Consider the following 20257-nt stretch of genomic DNA (forward strand, 5'->3'; position numbering starts at 1 on the left):
ACAGTGTAGTCGCCGTCACTAACCAGCAGAGTAGGTGGCCTAAAATCCCACCACCCTAACTGTGACATCCTCTGTTTGCGTTTCACCGCAGCACCAAGCCGGCCGCCGGCCGCCCCCATAAATAACAGAACAGGCAGCAATTGCCTCTCTGACGCGCAATTAAATTGAAAGCGTCTTGCACAACACAGAGCAGAAGTCGCAGCTTGCTCTCCGGCAATCCCCCCCCCCTCTGCCACTCAGTCATAAATGCCTGTTACGCTTTTACATGCGTCTGACTTCCCCAGGAGTGAAGAATCTGGGCTAGGTGCTGTAGACGTCAACGTTAACCTAAACCGGCAATTAGCGATGGGCTGGAGGTGATAATCATCAGATTAATACCGAAAGGAATTTAGGCAGCTAATAAATACTTCAATGCCTGACACGTTCTGTTCCTAGTCTTCATTTTTTTATTATTTTTTTAAACAGACACTATATTTATGTACATTTTCCACCACACAGACACCTTGGTAATGGCATTTAACAAGGCTGGAGCCAACTACACATGCAGGCACTGATTTTATGCAATGTCGTATTTACTCAGCTGTAGCGCATGTCTCCGTAGGGATACGAATTTGGTCTGGTATGATAATGACTCGTAAACTACTGCCTTTCAGTAGGTCTGACAAACCCTGAAAGTGAGAGGGACCATTACGGGTGAGATTTGTTTTGGATTTACTTTTGCAGAAGACGGGGCCGAGCGGATCTCCGCGACGGACCCAGAAGCAGCTCTGCTAGGGTCCACAGCTGGAGAAAAGCGACACCCTGCCCGCCGTGGTCATGCAAACGGCCAATAGGGTGGCAGCAAGGAAGCCAATGGAGTCTCCCTGATGGAGACCCATAAGGGGTGAATCTAGGGGGGTGTCAGAGGGGCTTGGATACCTCAGCAGATTCAGGGGTCCAGCATTTTATAAGAGCCCCTTAATAGAAGAAATAATCGTCAATACACCAGTTGCTGGGCCCAAGGTGACATTTTGTCGGGGGGCAGAATTTCTAGTTATGCCCCTGGATAAATCACACCTGTGGGTGGGGGGGCTGTGCAACCCAAGTGGCCCTTTGATCTGCCTGGTGAGGCGTCCGAGGGTGAGAGCTGTTACCCAACGCGCCACTTCCCAGCAAGATGCGGCACCTATCAGCTGACCAAGGCGAGCGGCTAATGAGATCACAAGACCCGCTTCCTGCCCAAATGGGGGTGCCCCTCTGAAGGGAGGAACGTGGGCCCTGTGACCCCCCCAGGGTGGCTGACGTTGCCAGTGGCCTCCGCAACAGTCACCATGTCAGCACTGGATGCTGTTTTGCTTTTGTCTAGGAAAGCTCCCCGAGGTGTGATTTGAAGCTCCTCTCAGCTTTGAACGGGGCGGTGTGGAGGATTTGTGGATTTATTCCCCCCAACATTCCATGCTGATCAGCCCGTGATACAGGCAGTAGGAAAGAGAGAAAATAAACACGTCGTGTTGTTTCACTGTCTCCATTCCCTGCTTCACTCCCAACCCCCCCCCCCCCCTCCCCCCCACCTACCCCTCTTGGAACATCAGTTGCCTGCTCGATGGTGGACCTTTGCACCCCGGGCCAGATTAAAAGACACACCTCAGCCAGAACCTGCCACTGGGTCACAAAACTGTTGTTTATCAGGCAGAACAGCAGCCGCGACGACTGCAGCAACAGCAAAAGCCCCCCCCCCCCACACCCAACCTTCCACACCAACCCCAGATCAACAGTCGCATGTGGGTCAGACTACAGTGGCGACAAGAGTGTCCACAACAACCAAAGTGAGGCAGTTGGGTCACATGAATAATCCAGCAGGCCTGGTTCTGTCTGATTTCTGGTCGAATCTTGCTACAGCCGCATGAGGCTGATATTCTTGTGACCCACTGCTGATCCACTGGGCCCGGCTTTGTCAAATGGGTGCACGGGGGTCTGCTACACAGATGTCAGGCCACATTCCCATCCCCCCGCCCCAAATCCCCGTAAAGGGGTCGATAATAGGAGAGACGGCTCGCGGCTGCAGGAAACATCTGCCCGACTGCGCGGATAGGCGGCCGAGGGGAGCCCCGCATGTGATCCGGTCAGCCACCCTCCCGCTCTTTTGAACTGCACGCCTGTGCGGATCATGCACTGATTGGAATGGCATGTCCCTGCCATGGTAGAAGGCGGGGGTACATATGTGTGTATGTGGCAGGGATGGGGGCAGGGGGTTAGGCAGGAGGAAGGGCAACCCCCAGAGGTGCTTTGAAGTGTCTTTTTAGAGCTATGGATGCTGTTTGACATTTCTGCTCGTAGGTGGAGAGGGCACAGCGGCGGCTTAGCGTGTTTGGCACAGGTGTGCGGTGTAAAACAGAGCGATAACCTCTAGCTCAGCTTCACATGGATACACAGATTGCGGCAAAGGCTCAGCCGCAAAGGCCAGCTGGACGGTCACTGACCTGAGTGTTTCAATGTATGTGTATTTCTAACTGGTTGACGTTTGAGTCGCTATAGATTTATAAAAGGGGGGGACACGATTTAAAGTAATTAGTAATTTGGCTAAAGACCTAAAGAAATCCCAGAGTCGCCCCTGGTGTGAGTGTCGGCAGTGGAAACGCGCGATTCGGCCGCCCGCAAATTCGAACAAACAAAGAAAAAAAGTTTTCGTCAGTTTCTGAGGCTATAATTGGCCGTCGAAGCAGCTTATTTTAATTACGCTACGTGCCAGAATCCTTTCACGAGGATCAATTTGTGGTCGGGGAGAGACGCAACGAGCCAGTGTCCCCCGCAAGAAAATAGCGGAGCGGAGCTGTCAGCGCACCTTCGGGAACCGAACGAAAAGGCTCCGCACAGCGACGCCCCTGCTCCGGCCTCAAGAGCCACGTGTCCCCGTTAAGGGAAAGATCTCCGCTACTGGACACATGCCCACCGAAAGCAGCCTTCGCTGGATTCATAAAAAAAAGAAATCCTGGTTTATAAGCAATGTCCATTCCAAGAAGGGTCGCAGGGGAATCTGTAAGATACCTTGCGGACACTGGTTTCCAGTCCCAGACACGTACCCGACCACAAGGGTGCAGCTCTTCTGTCGCCCAAGCCACTGATCAGAAGCGATACTCCTCTGCCGGTTTATGTGCTACAGAATTCAATTAGCGATGCGTCAATCCATTTAAATCATCTGTAAAAGTGCCGTATCTCCACCTGGCTTTTAACTGAGCTAACGTAGGGAAATTCTCGGAGATACTGAGGATCAAGGGCGTTTGGGTCTTTTTTGTTTGTTTGTTTTGGTTAACTATTGCTAAATGTCAGCTGAGAAAATCAGCAACACTACAATTTAAAACGCCATTAATCTTTAAGCGCTCGACAATACTCACAAAGGTGAGAATCTGTCAGCCGAAAAGAAACGGCCATTTGTTTTAAAGTGTGAGCTGTGAAGTGGTTTCAATGGAAGTCAATCCCAACAGTGTATATAACACGAGGCTGGGATGTGGCCCTTTGAAGCTCACAATAAACACGACCTTTCATAAAAGGTGATCGGGCTTGGCCAGCCATTTGCTTAGGCGGGGTGCCGAGAAAAAGCGCGTCTGTAGAACAACAGCGAACATCTACACATGCAAAGGAGATGCGACTCTTTAAAATGCGCGCATCTCTGGCTAGGCTCCGGCAGCGCAGTGCGGCAGGAGTCCCTAGGGGAGAGCTTATCAACCAGCCCTTTTTCAAAGTAACACGCCTCACGGACCGCGTTAAGGTGTTTGTGTTACTCTTTACTTCTTCCATAGATTCTATGAAGTAGTCTATACAAAAAAGAAAAATAACAGGTGGTATTGCTACCAAGTGAACAAAAACCCAAATTTAGTTCATCCCGTCAGTTTGCATTTTGTCTAATTTGTATAGCCAACCAAATATATCCTCAAGCCAATAAATATTATTGAAACTAGAAAGAAGGCCAATATAAAACTTCCGAGAATTACCCAAGTGCGAAAAACTAATTACGATTATCACTATTATTTTTTACTTGCACTGTGTTGTGTTTGCTTTGTGTTATAATACATTTTAATTGAGAAGTATTTCAATGCGCTCCGCTAATCCGACTCGGGTTACTGGCTGGGCTGGAGAGGCTGTTTGAAGGCCGGTGAAGGGTTAAAGATAGGAGGGAGGGGGATCTGACAGCAAACCAGCAGAGAGGAGTATAAAAACATTTCAGGACGGAGTCATATACAAACAACGTGCGAGTGAGAGGAGACTCTGACTTACACGCGGCCGCGGACTCCCTGCAACTGCAAGGTAAAGTTGGGCGGAAAGACAACTTCGCAAGTCGTCCGCGCCAGGATGGATGCTTTTCACGCCTAATCATCTTACTCGGAAACATCGATCTGGACGTCATGAGACCATCACTGTTGTAAGAACTGGACGGAATTAACGATTTAAAAATTCCCAAGCATTTTATAAAGTTGCCTAACAGGATACATAGGAGATTACAAATGCTGGAGGTGTATTTCTTTACTTTATGAATATCTATAGGCAGAGGGGGAACAAGCAAACATTATAATGAGTCCCGCATTAAGGACTGAAATTCAACAAAAATGAAAAGCATACGGTTAAGGCACGATTCTGATGAAAAGGCATTTTGACAGGCAAAGGAGGATGTGCACAGGACATAAAGTGGACAAGAGGGGACCCGGGGATCTGCGTGTCTGAGCTGATGCGAATCTTCACCTGGACTCGCACGAACGGCGGCACCTACAAAATTAACGGCGTGCTGAAACCCCCTTATTACATCGTGTATTGCACATATAATTTTAACGTCGTCGCTGCTCTGCAGGTTTACATGTAAAAGCAAACGGCTCCCAAGAGCCTCGGAGTAATCTCATTTTTACGATCAACATTAATCAATTGGGTTAAGGCTATTCGTTTTCAGTCAGTTTATTCAAACTTTTTCAGATGCCGGAATATCAAAGGACTGAATAACTATGCTGGAACTTTTAACACAACTAGATTATACGAAATAGGCTAATAGGTGGAATAAAAAGGCAATATTATATTGAATACTTGAGCGAATGTTTAATTGAATTAAGCTCATTTCCAATCAATCAAAATCAGGGATCAGGGGGTTCGGAGTTTCAAAGTGCAAAAAGAATATTTTTGTCACTTTATTCCCCCTTTTTCCCCTTAATTTGTAATTCTGAATCCCGAGGTGGCTCCGCAGTGGTGTTGCGGCCCCTCGTCCGCGGCGGATCCGGAGAACGGAGGCTCTGCAGCGGGAGGAGGCGGCGGTGCATCCCCTGCTACACCGCAGGGTCCAAAAACCGGTCGTCTGAAAAGGATGGTTCGCTTGGCGGCAGAGTTATTGCTGCTGTTGGGACTGCTACTTTTAACTTTACATATTACGGTGTTACGGAGCAGTCCATTGCAGCAAGGGAACGCGACTTCAAGCAACGACCAAAATGAGCTGCCTGTGGAGGTAGGTTTTTGGTTTAAGCTGCTCTCCCAGTCTTACTACAGCGTGTCTGTCAAGTAACTTTCACAGTGCTGCAAAACAATATTTGTTCCATTCTTTGGATGCTTTTCACTTGGTTTTAATTAATCAATTATGTCTGCTGGTTAAAATATATACGTGGGAATCATAAAGAAAAGTATTACTTTTTAATAATACAGATTATTATTATTATTATTATTATTATTATTATTATTATTATTATTATTATGTTTCCGGACACTTTTCTGTTGGAATGCGTCTGGTGTTTGCACATGGCTGAATTATGTTAAGTTTGCATTTTTATTTACTACAAAGAAGGACGAAATGAAGAATTCCAAGTAAAATGTAATCTGACGTAAAAAATGGTCCGGAATAAGTCAGTTGGCAATGAAAAGCGTCACAAAGGAAGTCACAAGAATGGTTTTAGTAGGCTAGGCCTATATATGTTATTCTTCATATTTCTAACCCACCTATTACTGTTATGTTGTCACTATAAAAACAGCCTGCTGATTTGCAGTGGAATATTCTGCAGATGTTCATGATCTTTCGAATTAGGCTATTAACAAAAGGTCGAGGTAAACCAAAAAATTACGTTTCCCTGCCAAGTACATTAGGTTAGCGAAGAATGCGCTATTAAACAAATGGGACGCCGCAGTGTACCAAAGCGGCAGTTTAAGAGTATTACTTGATGTGGAGGAAATGTCTCAAATTCAATTGCGGTCTATATGAAGGGGAAACATATGCAGGAGACGTTGCCTGCAGAGCTCGATAAAAAAAGGTACTGTACTCTACGAAGGAGCACGGGCGTGTGCGCACGGAATTTCGTATCCTTGGGGCGCAGGAATTAAAATCCTTCCCGTAAAGATGATAATATGGAGCCATCCAAGTACATCAATAAGCGGTAGGTGCGTGTACATTTGGATAGCGCCGATCTCAAGGCTGCCGCAAGGGGCGCTATTATTACTGTTTCTAATACTATATAAACTTAGTGAAACTATCGCTGTTGTTACCTAGCTCACTTGGGGCGTAAGGTGTGATTAGGCAATGACAATAAATGAAATTATCTTGAAAATTCAAATGACCATATGTCAAAGACAACCTCTTCGGGATAATGCAGGAGGCAGTCTTGTTCTCATCAGTTGGGCACCTGTTGTGAGGCACTGGCTCTACTTAAAATTTGGGTGGTGTTTTGTTAAAACTAAATTCACCAACAACTGAACTGATGCTCTAATCCTGCATAGTAAATTAGTATTATAGAATTACTTCACCAGTCATTCAATTAAATTATTTAGTGTGAACTGGTTATTTTTTGAAGGGAGCTGAATGGTAGAGTGTGTGTGTGTCTGTGTGGGAATAGTTCTCTCATATAAATGTTAATATGTGTGTGTGGGGGGGGGGAGAGAGATCAGCAGAGCCATTGTTCCACTTCTTGATCCTGTCATCACCAAGTCACCCTTATCTGTTCAGGATTCAGTACTGTCACTAGGACTCTTAAGTTACCTCTGGCCCTGGGGCAGGGGCGCCGTAAGGGGGAGGAAAGCTAGGACGATTCCAAGGGCCCCTGAGTGACAGGGGCCCTAAAATATTAGGAAAATAACTGGATTGGTTTGGACTGGGGGGCCTAATATGATATGCTTTCATGGGGCCCAAAATCTCTAGCAACGCCCCTGCCCTGGGGTATAGGTTGATGTTGTGTTGAGCGTTTGTAGCAAGGCGAGGGGGTTTTGGGAGAGTGCACAACACCACAGGTCCAAAATCCATGCAATGGCTGTAAGAATTTTCCACTTATCTGCCAAACATGCACACTGACCACCAAATACACCAGATCAAATAGTAGTATCAGTAAACAAGCAGATATGCTTCCTGACTTACTGAAAATTTCCTCATGAGAAATGTTTCCCCCCCCCCCCCCCCAAAATATGTCCCCAAATTTCCCCTCCCCCCCCATATACGCAAACACACATCTGTCACCACTCCACCTCCCACCCAATTCATTCACAGCACCCAGAGTGATCTGATCTGTTCCCATGTGGATATGGGCAGGAGGTAATAGGCGTAATTCTCTCAGGTGTGGCACCGAGGCATCCTTTTCATAATAATTCAGATTCATTTCATTTTACGTCTGCGGAAAATATAAAATAGATTCAATTTGGCCTATATGTGCCAAGCTGGAATGCTGGGCCGGTTTTGCTTCACGCTTGGAGTGATAAATCAGTTTATCCCGGTACCGTGGAGAGACGTGGGCTTGGACGGACCCCATCATTTGGGCAGAACCATGACGCCGCCTTGCTCTGCCTGGGACCCGCCCGGCTACACGCAGAAGCGATGGGCCGGTAACAGCTGCCCTAAAAACTGATATCCTCCGGCCGCCTAGTTCTGAAATTACAGGCCCTCGGAGCCGCAGCTGGTCCCGGCACACACTGGAGGCCAGAGAGAGAGGACGTGGAGCTGGCTGCGGTGGCCTCAGACAGACAGCCACGCTAAAAACAGCCATGCCGTTGTGCCCACAACAGCAGCGTGACAGCTCTGGGAGCCCCCCCATCCAGAGCCCGAGAGAGGGGGGCCTTGGGAATCGACAGGGTCTCGCCAGCTTGTTAAAAAACCCTTCTGACCACCTTTTCAAGTATTTTTAGTCAGACTTTAAAGAGTCACTGGCAGCTGGTGACAAGCCATGCAGTGATAGATGACAGTTTATGCGCAATAATGGGTTGTTTTCATATAACGCTGAATGTTGCGTGCCGAACAGACAATGCACGGGTGCAGAATCACTTCCTGTTTGTGTCAATCGGGCAGTTCTGTCTCTTTTCAGAAACCCAGATGATACATCTGTATATGCCAATTACAGGGACTATTTACTGCTTCATTTTGCTAAGCATAACTCATTTTTTTTTTTGCTTGGCTGCTGCCTCCCAGATTATTTTTTTCATTCCACGTTTGGGGTTTTAGTGGAAGCATTTGTCTTCCATGAGGTGCCATTATGTGTCATGGGACGCGAGTGTAAATATTCTGTGATATTCCGCAGTGGAGAGATCTTCCGATCCTACTCCATGTGGCGTTGATTAACATTCGAGTTATACGCAGTTTTTTTTTTTTGGGGGGGGGGGGGATTAACTAAATGATGAACACACGTTTCAGCTCTTTGCCTCTCATGTGGCACTTGTAAGCATGGCCGTGGGTTGCTGCACAGTGTGCGCTGAGACATTTCTCTGGACAGTGTTGGCAGTCCAATGAGCCTTTAAGGTGATCCTTGGTGTGTGGAGCCCAAGAGGATGTCAAACCAACAAACAGGCCAGACAGGAGTTGAACCAGGATCTCAATTAGTAACCCTAAAGGCTAATCTGCGGAATAGCTCTGATTTAGTATGGAGCTTCTTTTTTAAGTGACAAGAGATGGTCACTTTCACCTTCTCAGACTGAGATCCCAATAAACACCCAGAGACCAATAGATCTTCTCCGGGTCCCTGTTTCTGTTCTGTGCCAGAGGGGAACTGCGGGCTGCCTGGTGTGTGAAGAGTAGTTTACATGAGGGTCAAAGCCACACCAACTCCAGTTAGACGGGCAACCCAAGAGGGCAACCTGCTGTGCCCCGCTGGACATTCCTGTGTCAGTGTGCCAGCTTGTCTCCGGTGGCAACAAGCAGACGTGGTGTTTTATAGGAGTCGGGGACGGTATCAACACACGCTATCACACGATAACTGGGTTACACGCAATAAGCACAGAAGACATTTAACATGGGCAACTCAACTTTGCATTGAAGGCTTTTTTTCCCCCTATTGCATAGTACAGCGTTTCTAAAACAAGGGCAATGAGTAAATTATAACTGAGCAACAAAAGGGTTTTTAAAGAAAACAGGCTAGGAGCCTTCAGCTGTTGGTCAGCAGCTGATTTTCCTTGATGTTAGTGTGGAATCTGATAGAAACCAGACCTGTGGCTGAGAAATGCAGAGAACCGTAACGTTGGTTTTTGTTTTTTGGTAACAAATTAAGTTTGGGGGTGCGAGGGAGATGAAAGCAGAAGGCTGCCTTTCCACCGGAATGTCAGATTCAAAAGCGCGAGGCACAATATCATCAGCATTTATTTCCTGAGCCCCCCCTCCCATCCGAAAGTCATGCTCCTTTAATCAACCCCTGTAAAAAGGGAAGTGAGCGAGTGAAGGGGGTGGAATGGAGTTGGGGGGGGGGGGGGGGGGGGGGCTTCCATTCATGTTTTTAGAACTAACTTCCTGGGATGCCCAGTGGTACATGATGAACGGAAGACAGTCGCATCTCCTTTGATCTTCCCGTTTAAAGGCAGTGAGGGAGATCTCAGTGGCATAATCAGGTGACGGCCAACTGTAAAAATGGCTTTAATCATTTAACAACTGCCCCCAACCCCCCGACGCAGCTGCCTGTTCTAACTGAGAGTCAGACGCATTACATCGAATTTATACAGGCATTTAAACATAATTCTCTTAAGCTTGACTTTTGTCTCTTTGTAAATGTCATAGCTGCCGAGGAGCAAGTGAGGAAGCAAAAGATGGAAAGTAATCCAATTATTAGCCTTTTCCTGTCAGCACTACAGTTGAAGCTATGAAAGCTGACATTTCATTGGAGGATTAATTGTGCCCGCCTGCTGTACCTATTTGCATAATGGACGGGATTCCCTGGGGTGGGTCTTTTGCCCAAAGACGGTGCATTTACATGGGAAAGAAAAGTGCAATAACAAAAGAGTTAAGTGAAATTGCTTTGCACCCCCAGCTGTGTCACCTTTCCCACCCCTCCCCAGTTTTTTTTTTCAAACTGCCAGTAAAATATAGAAAACACTTTGGATTTTTGTTACCGAAAGTTGTAACCGGTCTCAAATGTCCCGTTTTTTACCTGCGTCAATGTGTGATACAGTAGTCGCCACATGGTTAAAACTCAGCAGTACATTAAAGTCTTAAAAGTCAGATTTTTTTTTACGGTTGACTTGGGTAGAGACTTTTACCAGGGCTCCATATTACCTGATCGGCTCACTTTGAAGACCTGTGCCGATGGGTCATATTGCTGCAGCGATAAATTCAAGGTTCCGGAGAAATTGTCTCAGGAGTGACTCTGGGGCCACGGAACACAGGAGTGAGGAAACCTGACTGAAGAGTATCAACCCAGGCAACTGAGATGTATTCCTGGAGACCTGGCTTTCAAGGACCTGCAGCCTTCCATAGAAATGGTATCCAGTCAAAAAGGGTCATTTTTATAGGTTTGTTGAAGCACGGTTTACGATTCTCAGATCTGACGGGAGAGGGTGGCTTTTCATGGAATTTAGGAAGGGGGTAGGCGGACGGAGAAGATGGGCATGGAGGGAGGGGGCACATGTGGCAGGGCTCCTACCAGCTGGAAACGATGAAACAGATGTAAGTACATTTAGATGTTTATGGAAGCTGTCACTGCACCGACCTTAAAAGCTGACCACTCGCCTTAATATTTATCCAAGAGACAAAGAGTGTGAACGATGAGTTCAAACTGAGCATGAAAAGATCAAACAACCCCCAGGAAGGCTATGGTTGCATCCTTGAACCCAAAGGTAATTTAAAGCCCGGGAGGGGGGTTAGGATAAAGGACCTGTATCGTGATAGCTCCCCCTCGGTCAATGTGGGAAAAAAAACAGGGAAAAGCATCCAGAGGCATCCAAGGGGGTATCGCAGCAGCCTGACCGTGACACCACGCTGGCAAGTGACCGGGCCTCTTTCACAGTGCAGAGCTGCGCCTTTGAGGCTCAGTAATCCCATTGCGGTGAAGCACTGTGCGCTTGCGGTATCGGTTAGCGCGCACTGGAAACCCTATCTCCCAGGCCACACTAGCCCGTCCACACAAAAGCCACGTCATTCCACTTTCCCTTCTTTTCAAACATCGACACAAACTTTCCTTATAAATAAATGTACAAGCAAGAAATGTTAGTTTTAGTTTTGTTTACATTGAAAACATTTCAGTTGCGGATGATGATAATTTCCTCCTCCTTGGTAGCTTTTTGCGCGAGCGTGGAGGGGGTGTGCTTTGCCGGGATTTAATTACAGGGCCCAAAGGCTTCTGGGGTGGGGTGGAGGGGCTCAGCAAGCATGTACTTTGATTATAGGGGGGTTATCGGAGTATGAACCCTATCTGGTGAAAGATGGGAAGGATGTTAGGAGACATTCCATGCCTCGGTCCACCACTTCCTGTCTCTCCATCCGCAGCGATTAAATAGGGGCTCTCTGTGGTCACAGGTCTCGGGTCCAAGAGGATTACATCATCTAATCTTTCAATTTCTTTCATAGCTAAATCGGTCCCCCCCCCCCCCCCCCACACACACCCTTTAACATTTTATGACTTTGTTTATGAGCTTTGATGTGCTCTGTCTAATTGGCTATCTTAAGAGGGAGCCTCGTCTGGTCTCCAGCTGGTTAGACGAACCTTTCAAAGGAATGTATTTTTGTATTATGTGAATATATAAATACATACAAACACGCAGCCTGGTTGTTTATAGATGTAGTGAGATGGCTGTCTTTGCCGTACGGTTTATGTGTAAAATAGGGGATGGGATTTTGATAGCAGATGTAAATCAAAATAACGCCCCGCTGTAACGGCACTGAGCAACTCCGGATGTACGTCATAATTCTAGCACATATGGGAGACAGGTTTCCACATGTATGGCCCACATGTCCTGTGCGTGCATGCAGGTCACACAGACACGTGATGACTCGCACACATGCATATGCAACCGGACACAAACATACAATCTCATTGCAGAATAGCGCCCCCCCTAGGCCAGGCCGCTTTACTGCGTGGGTGGGGCCACCACACAGTTGACATATCGGGCTGCCACACTCCCGATCCCTCATTGCAGTCAGAAAAACACACCAGACAGACAGAGGAAAAATAACAAGATTGATGACTCCCCTTTGATCTCATTGTCTACCATACAAGTATAGAAGATTACTGGGTGCTTAAAGCTGTCTGTACAGTTGGAAGTAATTGCTCCTTCTGTGCATGTGTGTGATGGGGAACACATGACTTAGGGGGCCTTGGGGGGAATCCTCTGTGGCCCCCACACAGACTGCACCGTATATCACTGTCAGCCGAGGACGTCACGTCAACACTCCGCCAATTGTCATTAAACATCTTCAGCCTCTCCGACAAACAGGATATCAGACGGAAAGCCTTTAATGGAGCACAGCTGCTCGTCACGGCCCATCCTTAAGGTGTAAACGACCAGCACGGAGAGCCTTTTAAGATATAATTAAACAGGCGTCATGCTCCTTATCTCAGACTTTTGGAGGCACTCGAGTCAACAGGTGGGGGGGCATGGTGACAGAAAAGCACTGATAGCCCCCTCCAGCCCGGCTTGCCCAGCCCATCAGGCTTTGCGTTTTAGGACTCCTTGATGACCCACAATCCATTGTCCTTGGAATCTTGCCACCTTCTGAGCCCTTGCTTTGTGGCCCGGGGAGAAGGGTCATCAGGATTCATCTCCACCAATGATGTTGAAGATTTTAAGGAGGCCAGATATTGCATCACAGTCCGTTACTTTTTTTTTTTCTTAGGATACTGATTGCTGACAGGCTGAAAGTATTAGATAGTGGGGGCAAGATTCAAGGTTTTTCTGTCGCCTCCCCACCCCTGAGGAACTTAATTTCTCCTGACGGCTGCCGAAAACAAGACAGATCCCCATCACGGGATTTTACGGTCGCTGCATGACCTGAAAAGTGTTTGACCGGATTTGGTCTGTTCTTCCAGAGCAGAAACCATGACGAGAGCAGCTCCTTGACCTGGCTGGCCCATGGAGAGCGCCGCTCCGCTCCGTCTGCCCGCCAACAAGCCCAGCACCATGGCTCAGGCAGCACTTTGCAAAGGGATGGACCCGGAGCATTCCTCTTTGACCTCCACAATTTCCCTGACCTGTCCAACACAGACATCAATGGACAGAACCCCAACATTCAGGTAGGCCAGACCCAGAAATGGATGCAGAAGGGCTGATACTATTAGCGGTGGAAGAATATTATTGTTTAATTGATCGGCATTGTATGGTACCACACCATATTTCATTGTATATTATGTATTTCTATGTCTATCCATGTTTCTATATTTATTTGTACTTGTCTGTGCTGTACTACTGCCTACACTACTGGCCAAAATTGTGGACATTGCAGAACTCTATTTAATTGTTGCTCCAGTTACTTATTTAATCGTCCAATGTATGACATTTGTAATATGTGTTGTGGGGATCATGTTTCAGGTGGGATTAGAGTTTTCCTCGTGGAAATGAATGGAGAGTCCCCACAAAGATATAATTATAAATCTGTGTGTGTGTGTGTGTGTGAATGAAAGAGGTGGCCAGCCAAGCACACAGACCAGATGCTCCTCAAACAGGAAGAGGCACAACGACCTGTTGCGCACCGCTAACCCTTTTCAGCGGGCCGGCTTTTAGAGACACACATAAAAACACGCACACATAGACAGGAAGCACTCGAATGAAAGGGACCAGGCCCCCCCACCCCTCCCACCGCCTCCCATGAATAAATGAACCATGGGGGTTTTCGGATAATAAGTGCGTTTGATGCACAAAGCACGGATAGGAAATGCAACGTAAACACCGGTCTGACGGCAGCTCCCATCCAGTTACTGACCTGTGCAAGTTTAGCTTTGGATCCAAACCAAGCTTGGGAAAGGGGTCGGACTGAAGAGATGTAAAAACAAAAACATTCATCTCGGATTATTAGAGAGATAAAATAAACAGTATTAAAGGAAGGATTATATGCTAGGAAGTCTTGGCTGATACTTTGAAAAGTGGTCTGGCCTTTTTGCCTGATATATGATAAATATATATGTAAACTGCTGAGTACATTGCGGTTTAATACAAATTCGAAGCTAACCAGTCTTGACAGCATCTACGCACTGCCAATGTCATTTGTGGTCTCCTAACAATTCCCACTGGAGGCCGTTGAAAGGCAGCTAAAAAGCCAGCCGTCTTTCAGCAGCAGCCGCTGGATGGAAGGTCTTTGTGACATGTGACCTGTGGCAGTGCATTATGGGACGAGAAATAAGAACACCCGTCACTCTGGAATCGCGGCCCCGCCATTTTTAAAGTTTTCCAGCTCCTTCCCCGTTGAGATTCCCTTCCGTCTATGAATCACGGCTCCGTTTCTGACGGGATTAAAACGGAATTGTATCTGAGACGTGAGAAAAGATGATAAATATCAGTGTTTCAAGTTGAGGCTTATAACTATAGATTTGCCAGACGACAGGGTATCTTTGATGTGGGGCTGGGAGCAGTGGAGTTTGAGAAGCTCAGGGTTAACGTGAAGGAGGTGGCTAGTGACTGGGCCGATCTCTGAGCCAGAGCAGTAATCTCAGAGACACGCTTCTGGTGTCTTTGGCTTGGTCTGACCCAACCCTGAATATCAAGCACAGCTTGGTTGTTCATGATGTCATGCGGGATCTTGACAGCATAAATCAGAGTCTTCTGGTCTCCAGCAATCACCTAATTGACATTTCACAGAGATTTAAAAGAGCATCACTAGAATGCAGGGATTTTGATTGCCGGCTGGGAGATTCACTCAATGGCCCACCGCTGGTCCCCAGGTGACGATCGAGGTGGTGGATGGGCTGGAGGTCCCAGAGCCGGAGAAGGATCTTCGCAAGGAGAGCAGAGCGGGCTGGGCCACACCCAACTGGAGGAACTGGTGGCAGCACTCAGCCTCGGCCCCCGGCCACAGACCCGGAGAGCAGGACTACCCATACAACGGCGATACTGATGACAGCAACTTCCTGAAGCCGCTGAGGGACTGGGAGCGCCGCGGCGGGGCTGGCAAGGCGCACGCGGAGTATGGTGAGCGTCCATTTCAGCACCAGTAAACATTCAGCAAAAGATACAGCATCTGTGCTGGTCATATGCAACAGGTGCATCAGAAAGCCTGCTTGTTAAAGCGCGTCCGATTACGACAGTCGAAGGACTATTGCAAAAAGCAATGCGGGACAGGGCAAAACAGTACAGATGGTGCAAAAACTAGACAATATGCTCATAAAAACGGTGCAAAAAACGACTAGACAGCATGCCAACATTCTGAAATGAGCTGTATCGTATCTAAGGTTTATGTAGCTGTGGTTGCTATGCAGGTGTTTCTCTTTACCTCAGAGCTTGCGCCCCGTCACACAGCTTAGCAGTGGGATGCCTGGCACCTGTCCATCGTTCCCAGCGCGCCAGGGTGGGAGAACTGGGCTACATGACTATATAAATGTGGGTTTTGTAAATGAATGCCAGCTTTGTGTAGTACTCATCCTTTTGATGCCCTGACGTGCCAACAAAACGGCTGATGTGGGAAGTGTTCCGTCCCTGTTTACCGGCCCTGCATATGGGATGTGATCCCAACTCGAGGGCCCCCGGACCGTGCCCCACCAACCCCGGTTATCGAGGCACAATGCGGCAGTGATTAAAGCCAACTTCAGGCTCAGCAATGACGCCTTATCAAGGCCTGATTGTGCATTACTCATTCTGACTGCGGTTAGCAGGGTGCCTGGACACGGTCGATGCGGGTCCATAACTGAACACGGCTTGGGGGTTATCGAGGCTCTTGAGCCTGAGCCAGCGCAGCACAGTTACAGGGAGCCTCATACGGGGCACCTCGTTTCCTCTTCTGCTCATTTCCTGGATTTACTCTCAGTGCTCAGGCTGTAATTTGTCATTAGCTGGCGAATCAGTGCTGGATATCTGGCCCTCAGCCCCAGGGTAATGATGACTATCTGGGGCAGATGTGGGGCAAGACTTGGCCCGTGACCTCCAACGCTACCGACACGCTGCAGCCAGCGTTAAGGGACTTACATATACACACAGCCGTGATTAACGTGTAATTGCCTGATCACTGACGGGAATGTTAAAATACATTCGCGAGCCAGTAGCCTTCTGAAGTAGCATGCTGTCATTAACCCCGCCACATCCCCAAGCTTGCCAGGATTTTTCAAGGCGTAGCGTTAAAGATTATAAGCAAAACGACAGCAACGGTGAAGCAAACACAGCCCATCCAGGCAGCTCCTGCAGCACTTGATATAACTACCTTCCACTGCCTATAATCACTTCTATAAACTCGCCTTGCCCCGAATCCCCACTATCGTCACCCTTCAGGCTGACCCAGGGTACCGGCGCTGGTGGGCGTGTCCCTCGGTGGTTTACGGCGCCCTCCGTTCGCTCCCCGGCGGTGTGTCTTGCACAAGCACCCAGTGGCTCCTTTACGAGGAAATGTTCACTGGTTTAGCAGGATTGGAGCCGGCTGTAACAGCTGGCCCTCTCCCACCGCAGGTTTATGGCTAAATACTTGCAGCTGCCCTAGACCTGGGTGAGGGGGGGCACATTAGAATATGGGACTCGACCTTGGCTGCGTTACGGCTCTCCGGCCGGGAGCAAGCGCAGGCAAATTGTCACCCGTTTCCCAAGAGAAACTTGACAGCAGCGTGGGCAGAATCTGTGTGTGTGTGGTGTGTGTGTGTGTATGTGTGTGTTCACGCCGGCTCCAGGGTCAGAGCCAGAGGAGTTGTCCAGGCCAGACCCCCGCACTGTCTCACATGTGTGAAAGCCATTTAGAGAGGCACGCTAATGACTTCGCTAGTTGGCAGCTGGCCTGGGCTCCAGGTACCAGCAACATGTGGAGCCAATCAGCACGGCCACGGAATTGTTGGCATCCTGCAGACTCTCCGCTCATCCACCCCCTCCCCCTTCCCCCGGCTCTCTCCGGCCCAGATTACATGGATGGGGAGGGAGACTGGAGCGCCTGGTCGCTGTGCAGCGTCACCTGTGGGAATGGGAACCAGAAGCGCACCAGGTCGTGTGGTTACGCCTGCACGGCTACGGAGTCCCGCACCTGTGATGCGCCAAGCTGCCCAGGTTGGTTATGGGAGGGAAACCCCACTCGCCGCCTAGGAAACCCCACTCACCGCTAAGGATACCCCACTCACCGCCTAGGAAACCCCACTTACCGCCTAGGAAACCCCACTCACTGCTAAGGAAACCCCACTTACCGCCTAGGAAACCCCACTCACCGCCTAGGAAACCCCACTCACTGCTAAGGAAACCCCACTCACTGCTAGGGCCTCATTACCCAGATGCACCTGCCTGTGACTGAGATGAGGGCTAACATATTTATTTTATTGCTTATTTGGATGCTTTTATTCAAAGTGACTTTCTACATTTTTATTGATACAAATTTTACTGGAACAATTCAGGCCCAACTAATTATTGTGCTCAACTGTAATTATTCCTGCAATGGTAGCCCCTTCTCCCCATAGTATTATCACTACTTTGAGCAGATGGGATTTAACAAAAAAGGGTAAAATCAAGAAGGCAGATTTGGCAAAAGGCCATCAGGTTGTGGAAAGGACTAGAGCAACACAAATGAGGCATAGGTGAGGTGAATGAATGTTACTGTATCCCTGGACATCTTCGAGGCTGTCTTTGCTGTCGCAGGGATCGAGGACGCCTTCAAGACAGCCGCCACGGAAGTTAGTCTGCTGGCTGGGACCGACGAGTTCAACGCCACGGAGCTCTTCGGTGTCGGTAAGGCACCCACACTTGGCTTTTGCCCCCCCCCCCTCCCGGAACTTCCTATCATCTGGTCTCATCTTTCATGCGGACAGCTGACTTGGAAAGCATCGTGCGCTAGCTCAGAACACAGAGTAATTCCATGGGCCCTCTTAGCATTCCAGCGTGTGGATGAAAGGCCGCAGGGCGGGGTATGGGAGGCAGGGGGGGGGGGGCGGTTGCCACTAGTCTTCCAGCCTTCTGTTCCCAATCACAGTCCACCATGGGAGGGTGGAGGGGGGACAACCCTTCACCCCTCAGATAAAGCACCCCTTATTGTTGCACTTACACTACAGCCTGAGAGGGCCCCGTCTTTAACTGCGACCCAATGCCTTCCAGACACGGACAGCTGCGAGAGATGGATGAACTGCAAGAGTGAATTCCTGAAGAAGTACATGCTGAAGGTGGCCAACGACCTGCCCAGCTGCCCGTGCTCCTACCCGACCGAGGTGGCCTATGGCACGGCCAGCATCCACGACGCTACCACCAGGAAGGACTTCCGCTGGAAGGATGCCAGCAGTCCCAAGGAGAAGCTGGAGATCTACAAGCCGACGGCACGCTACTGCATTCGGTCCTCGCTCACCCTGGAGTCCACCACGCTGGCTGCACAGCACTGCTGCTATGATGACACAATGAAGCTCATCACACGCGGTAAGGGTGCCGGCACTCCCAACCTCATCAGCACGGAGTTCTCCGCCGACCTGCACTACAAGGTCGACATCCTGCCCTGGATCATCTGCAAGGGCGACTGGAGTCGCTATAACCAAGCCCGACCACCCAACAATGGCCAACGGTGTGACGACAACCCGCTGGATGAAGACTACTACAGGCAGTTCGAGGAGGCCAGGGAGTTCTGAATCCAACGGGAAAGCAGCACAAAAGGGTCAGCGGGTGGGCATGACAGAGGTTGAAAGACTCAAAGAAAAGAAAAGAGATCTTCAGAGCTTGCAGAGGGTGCAGCCCGGCCATTGCAAGAACTTCCATTGAGTTGGGTGGGCCCCACACGCTTACCCGGCGTGGCCAGGAGCAGGGTACTGTGACACAGGCCCAACGGACCCCTTTATCTCCTCCCATCTCATTTAAATTCTTCTCGAGAGCAAGGGGCCCATTCTGTTCGCCATGGCAACGGCAACACGGATAGCAATTGGGTCCTTCATGTAAAATCGTATAGCATTCGAAGCTATTTAAAGCTGTAATCCAAGTATTTTTCTTTTTTTTGTAAATGGCATGTCTGATATTTCAGTCAAGGGGATTCGATGGGAGTCGTTAGCAGATAGATGCAAAACATTTCGGTTGCACCAAAGTGAAGGATATTAAAAATTCTTCTGGTGGACTTCTTAGAAAAGCAGCTTTCTTGCTTGGCATGCTCAGAAGGGCCTAAAAAGGAAGACGGACAACGCAGCTACTGAACAGAAACCAAGGACAGTGCGGGGGTCTCGGCGTCAGCCGGCACTGACGGAAGCGAGACGCGTCTCAAGGGAAAGTGAGCCAACACCTTCTCTGTCATAAAAGCACAAGCCATTCGTTTTGTTCTTCTCAAAAGGGATGGTTAGTGACGACCGTCTGCGAAAGGGGATTATTTACAGGGATGTAGAAACCATGGGCAGAGGCCCTTCCTGTATCCGGAGGGTCTGGCTCTTCCCACTATCGCTTTGGGTATATTATTAAGGTTCCCATTGAAAAGTTTGTCTATTTAGCGCCAAGTTTTTACAAATCATCTACAGTTGTATTTTTATTATCACCCCTTATATTTCCCTTCCTTTCTGGATGTACAAAAAAACCTTCACTATTTTTGTAAAGTATTTATTAAGTTGTAGCTATGTCCCGTACATTGGGTATAATTATGTGGTTAATGTTTGAAGTAGGTGATGCATACTGAAAGACTTCTGAGATGAAAGTTTTAATAAAAACAACTATAAGTTCTCATTAAAGTTCATTTTAATTATTTAACAAGTATTTGTGGCCCATGACCAAGGGCCTGCATTCTCTCATTTCTAGTATTTTATTGGATTTTTTTACTTTCAAATTTATGCCACTTTCCACTTCTTTTTTGGGTAAAATTCACCTGCTATTAGGCTCCTTTCCTTGTGTTTTATTGCACTGTCACAAAGCATTATTTCTGACAAAAAGCATTGGCAGCAATTAAACTTTTTCCAACAGCTGAACCCACCGCACTAGGTTCCCATTAGTTCCTGCCTTGCGGAGACGTTGAAATAATTACTCT

At 48.3% G+C, this 20257-nt stretch overlaps 1 protein-coding gene across 1 annotated transcript; it reads left to right on the plus strand.

Annotated features, from left to right (window-relative positions):
* Positions 1–4218: 4218 nt before the first annotated feature.
* Positions 4219–19964, plus strand: ism1 (isthmin 1). The gene is made up of 6 exons (XM_023796267.2): positions 4219–5458; positions 13203–13406; positions 15048–15294; positions 17197–17340; positions 17920–18009; positions 18373–19964. The coding sequence occupies exons 1-6, from the start codon at positions 5321–5323 to the stop codon at positions 18888–18890; spliced, it is 1341 nt and encodes a 446-aa protein (XP_023652035.1). The 5' UTR covers positions 4219–5320; the 3' UTR covers positions 18891–19964.
* Positions 19965–20257: the final 293 nt, after the last annotated feature.

This window comes from Paramormyrops kingsleyae, chromosome 3 (genome assembly GCF_048594095.1).
Source record: "Paramormyrops kingsleyae isolate MSU_618 chromosome 3, PKINGS_0.4, whole genome shotgun sequence".
NCBI classification, from domain to species: domain Eukaryota; kingdom Metazoa; phylum Chordata; class Actinopteri; order Osteoglossiformes; family Mormyridae; genus Paramormyrops; species Paramormyrops kingsleyae.

Bases quoted from the DNA above. Each gene is read 5' to 3' on its own strand.
- ism1 (XM_023796267.2), top strand. From the start codon at position 5,321: ATGGTTCGCTTGGCGGCAGAGTTATTGCTGCTGTTGGGACTGCTACTT. The intron at 13,407-15,047 runs GTAGGCCAGACC...GCTGGTCCCCAG, and splicing joins GACAGAACCCCAACATTCAG to GTGACGATCGAGGTGGTGGA. The intron at 17,341-17,919 runs GTTGGTTATGGG...TTGCTGTCGCAG, and splicing joins TGATGCGCCAAGCTGCCCAG to GGATCGAGGACGCCTTCAAG.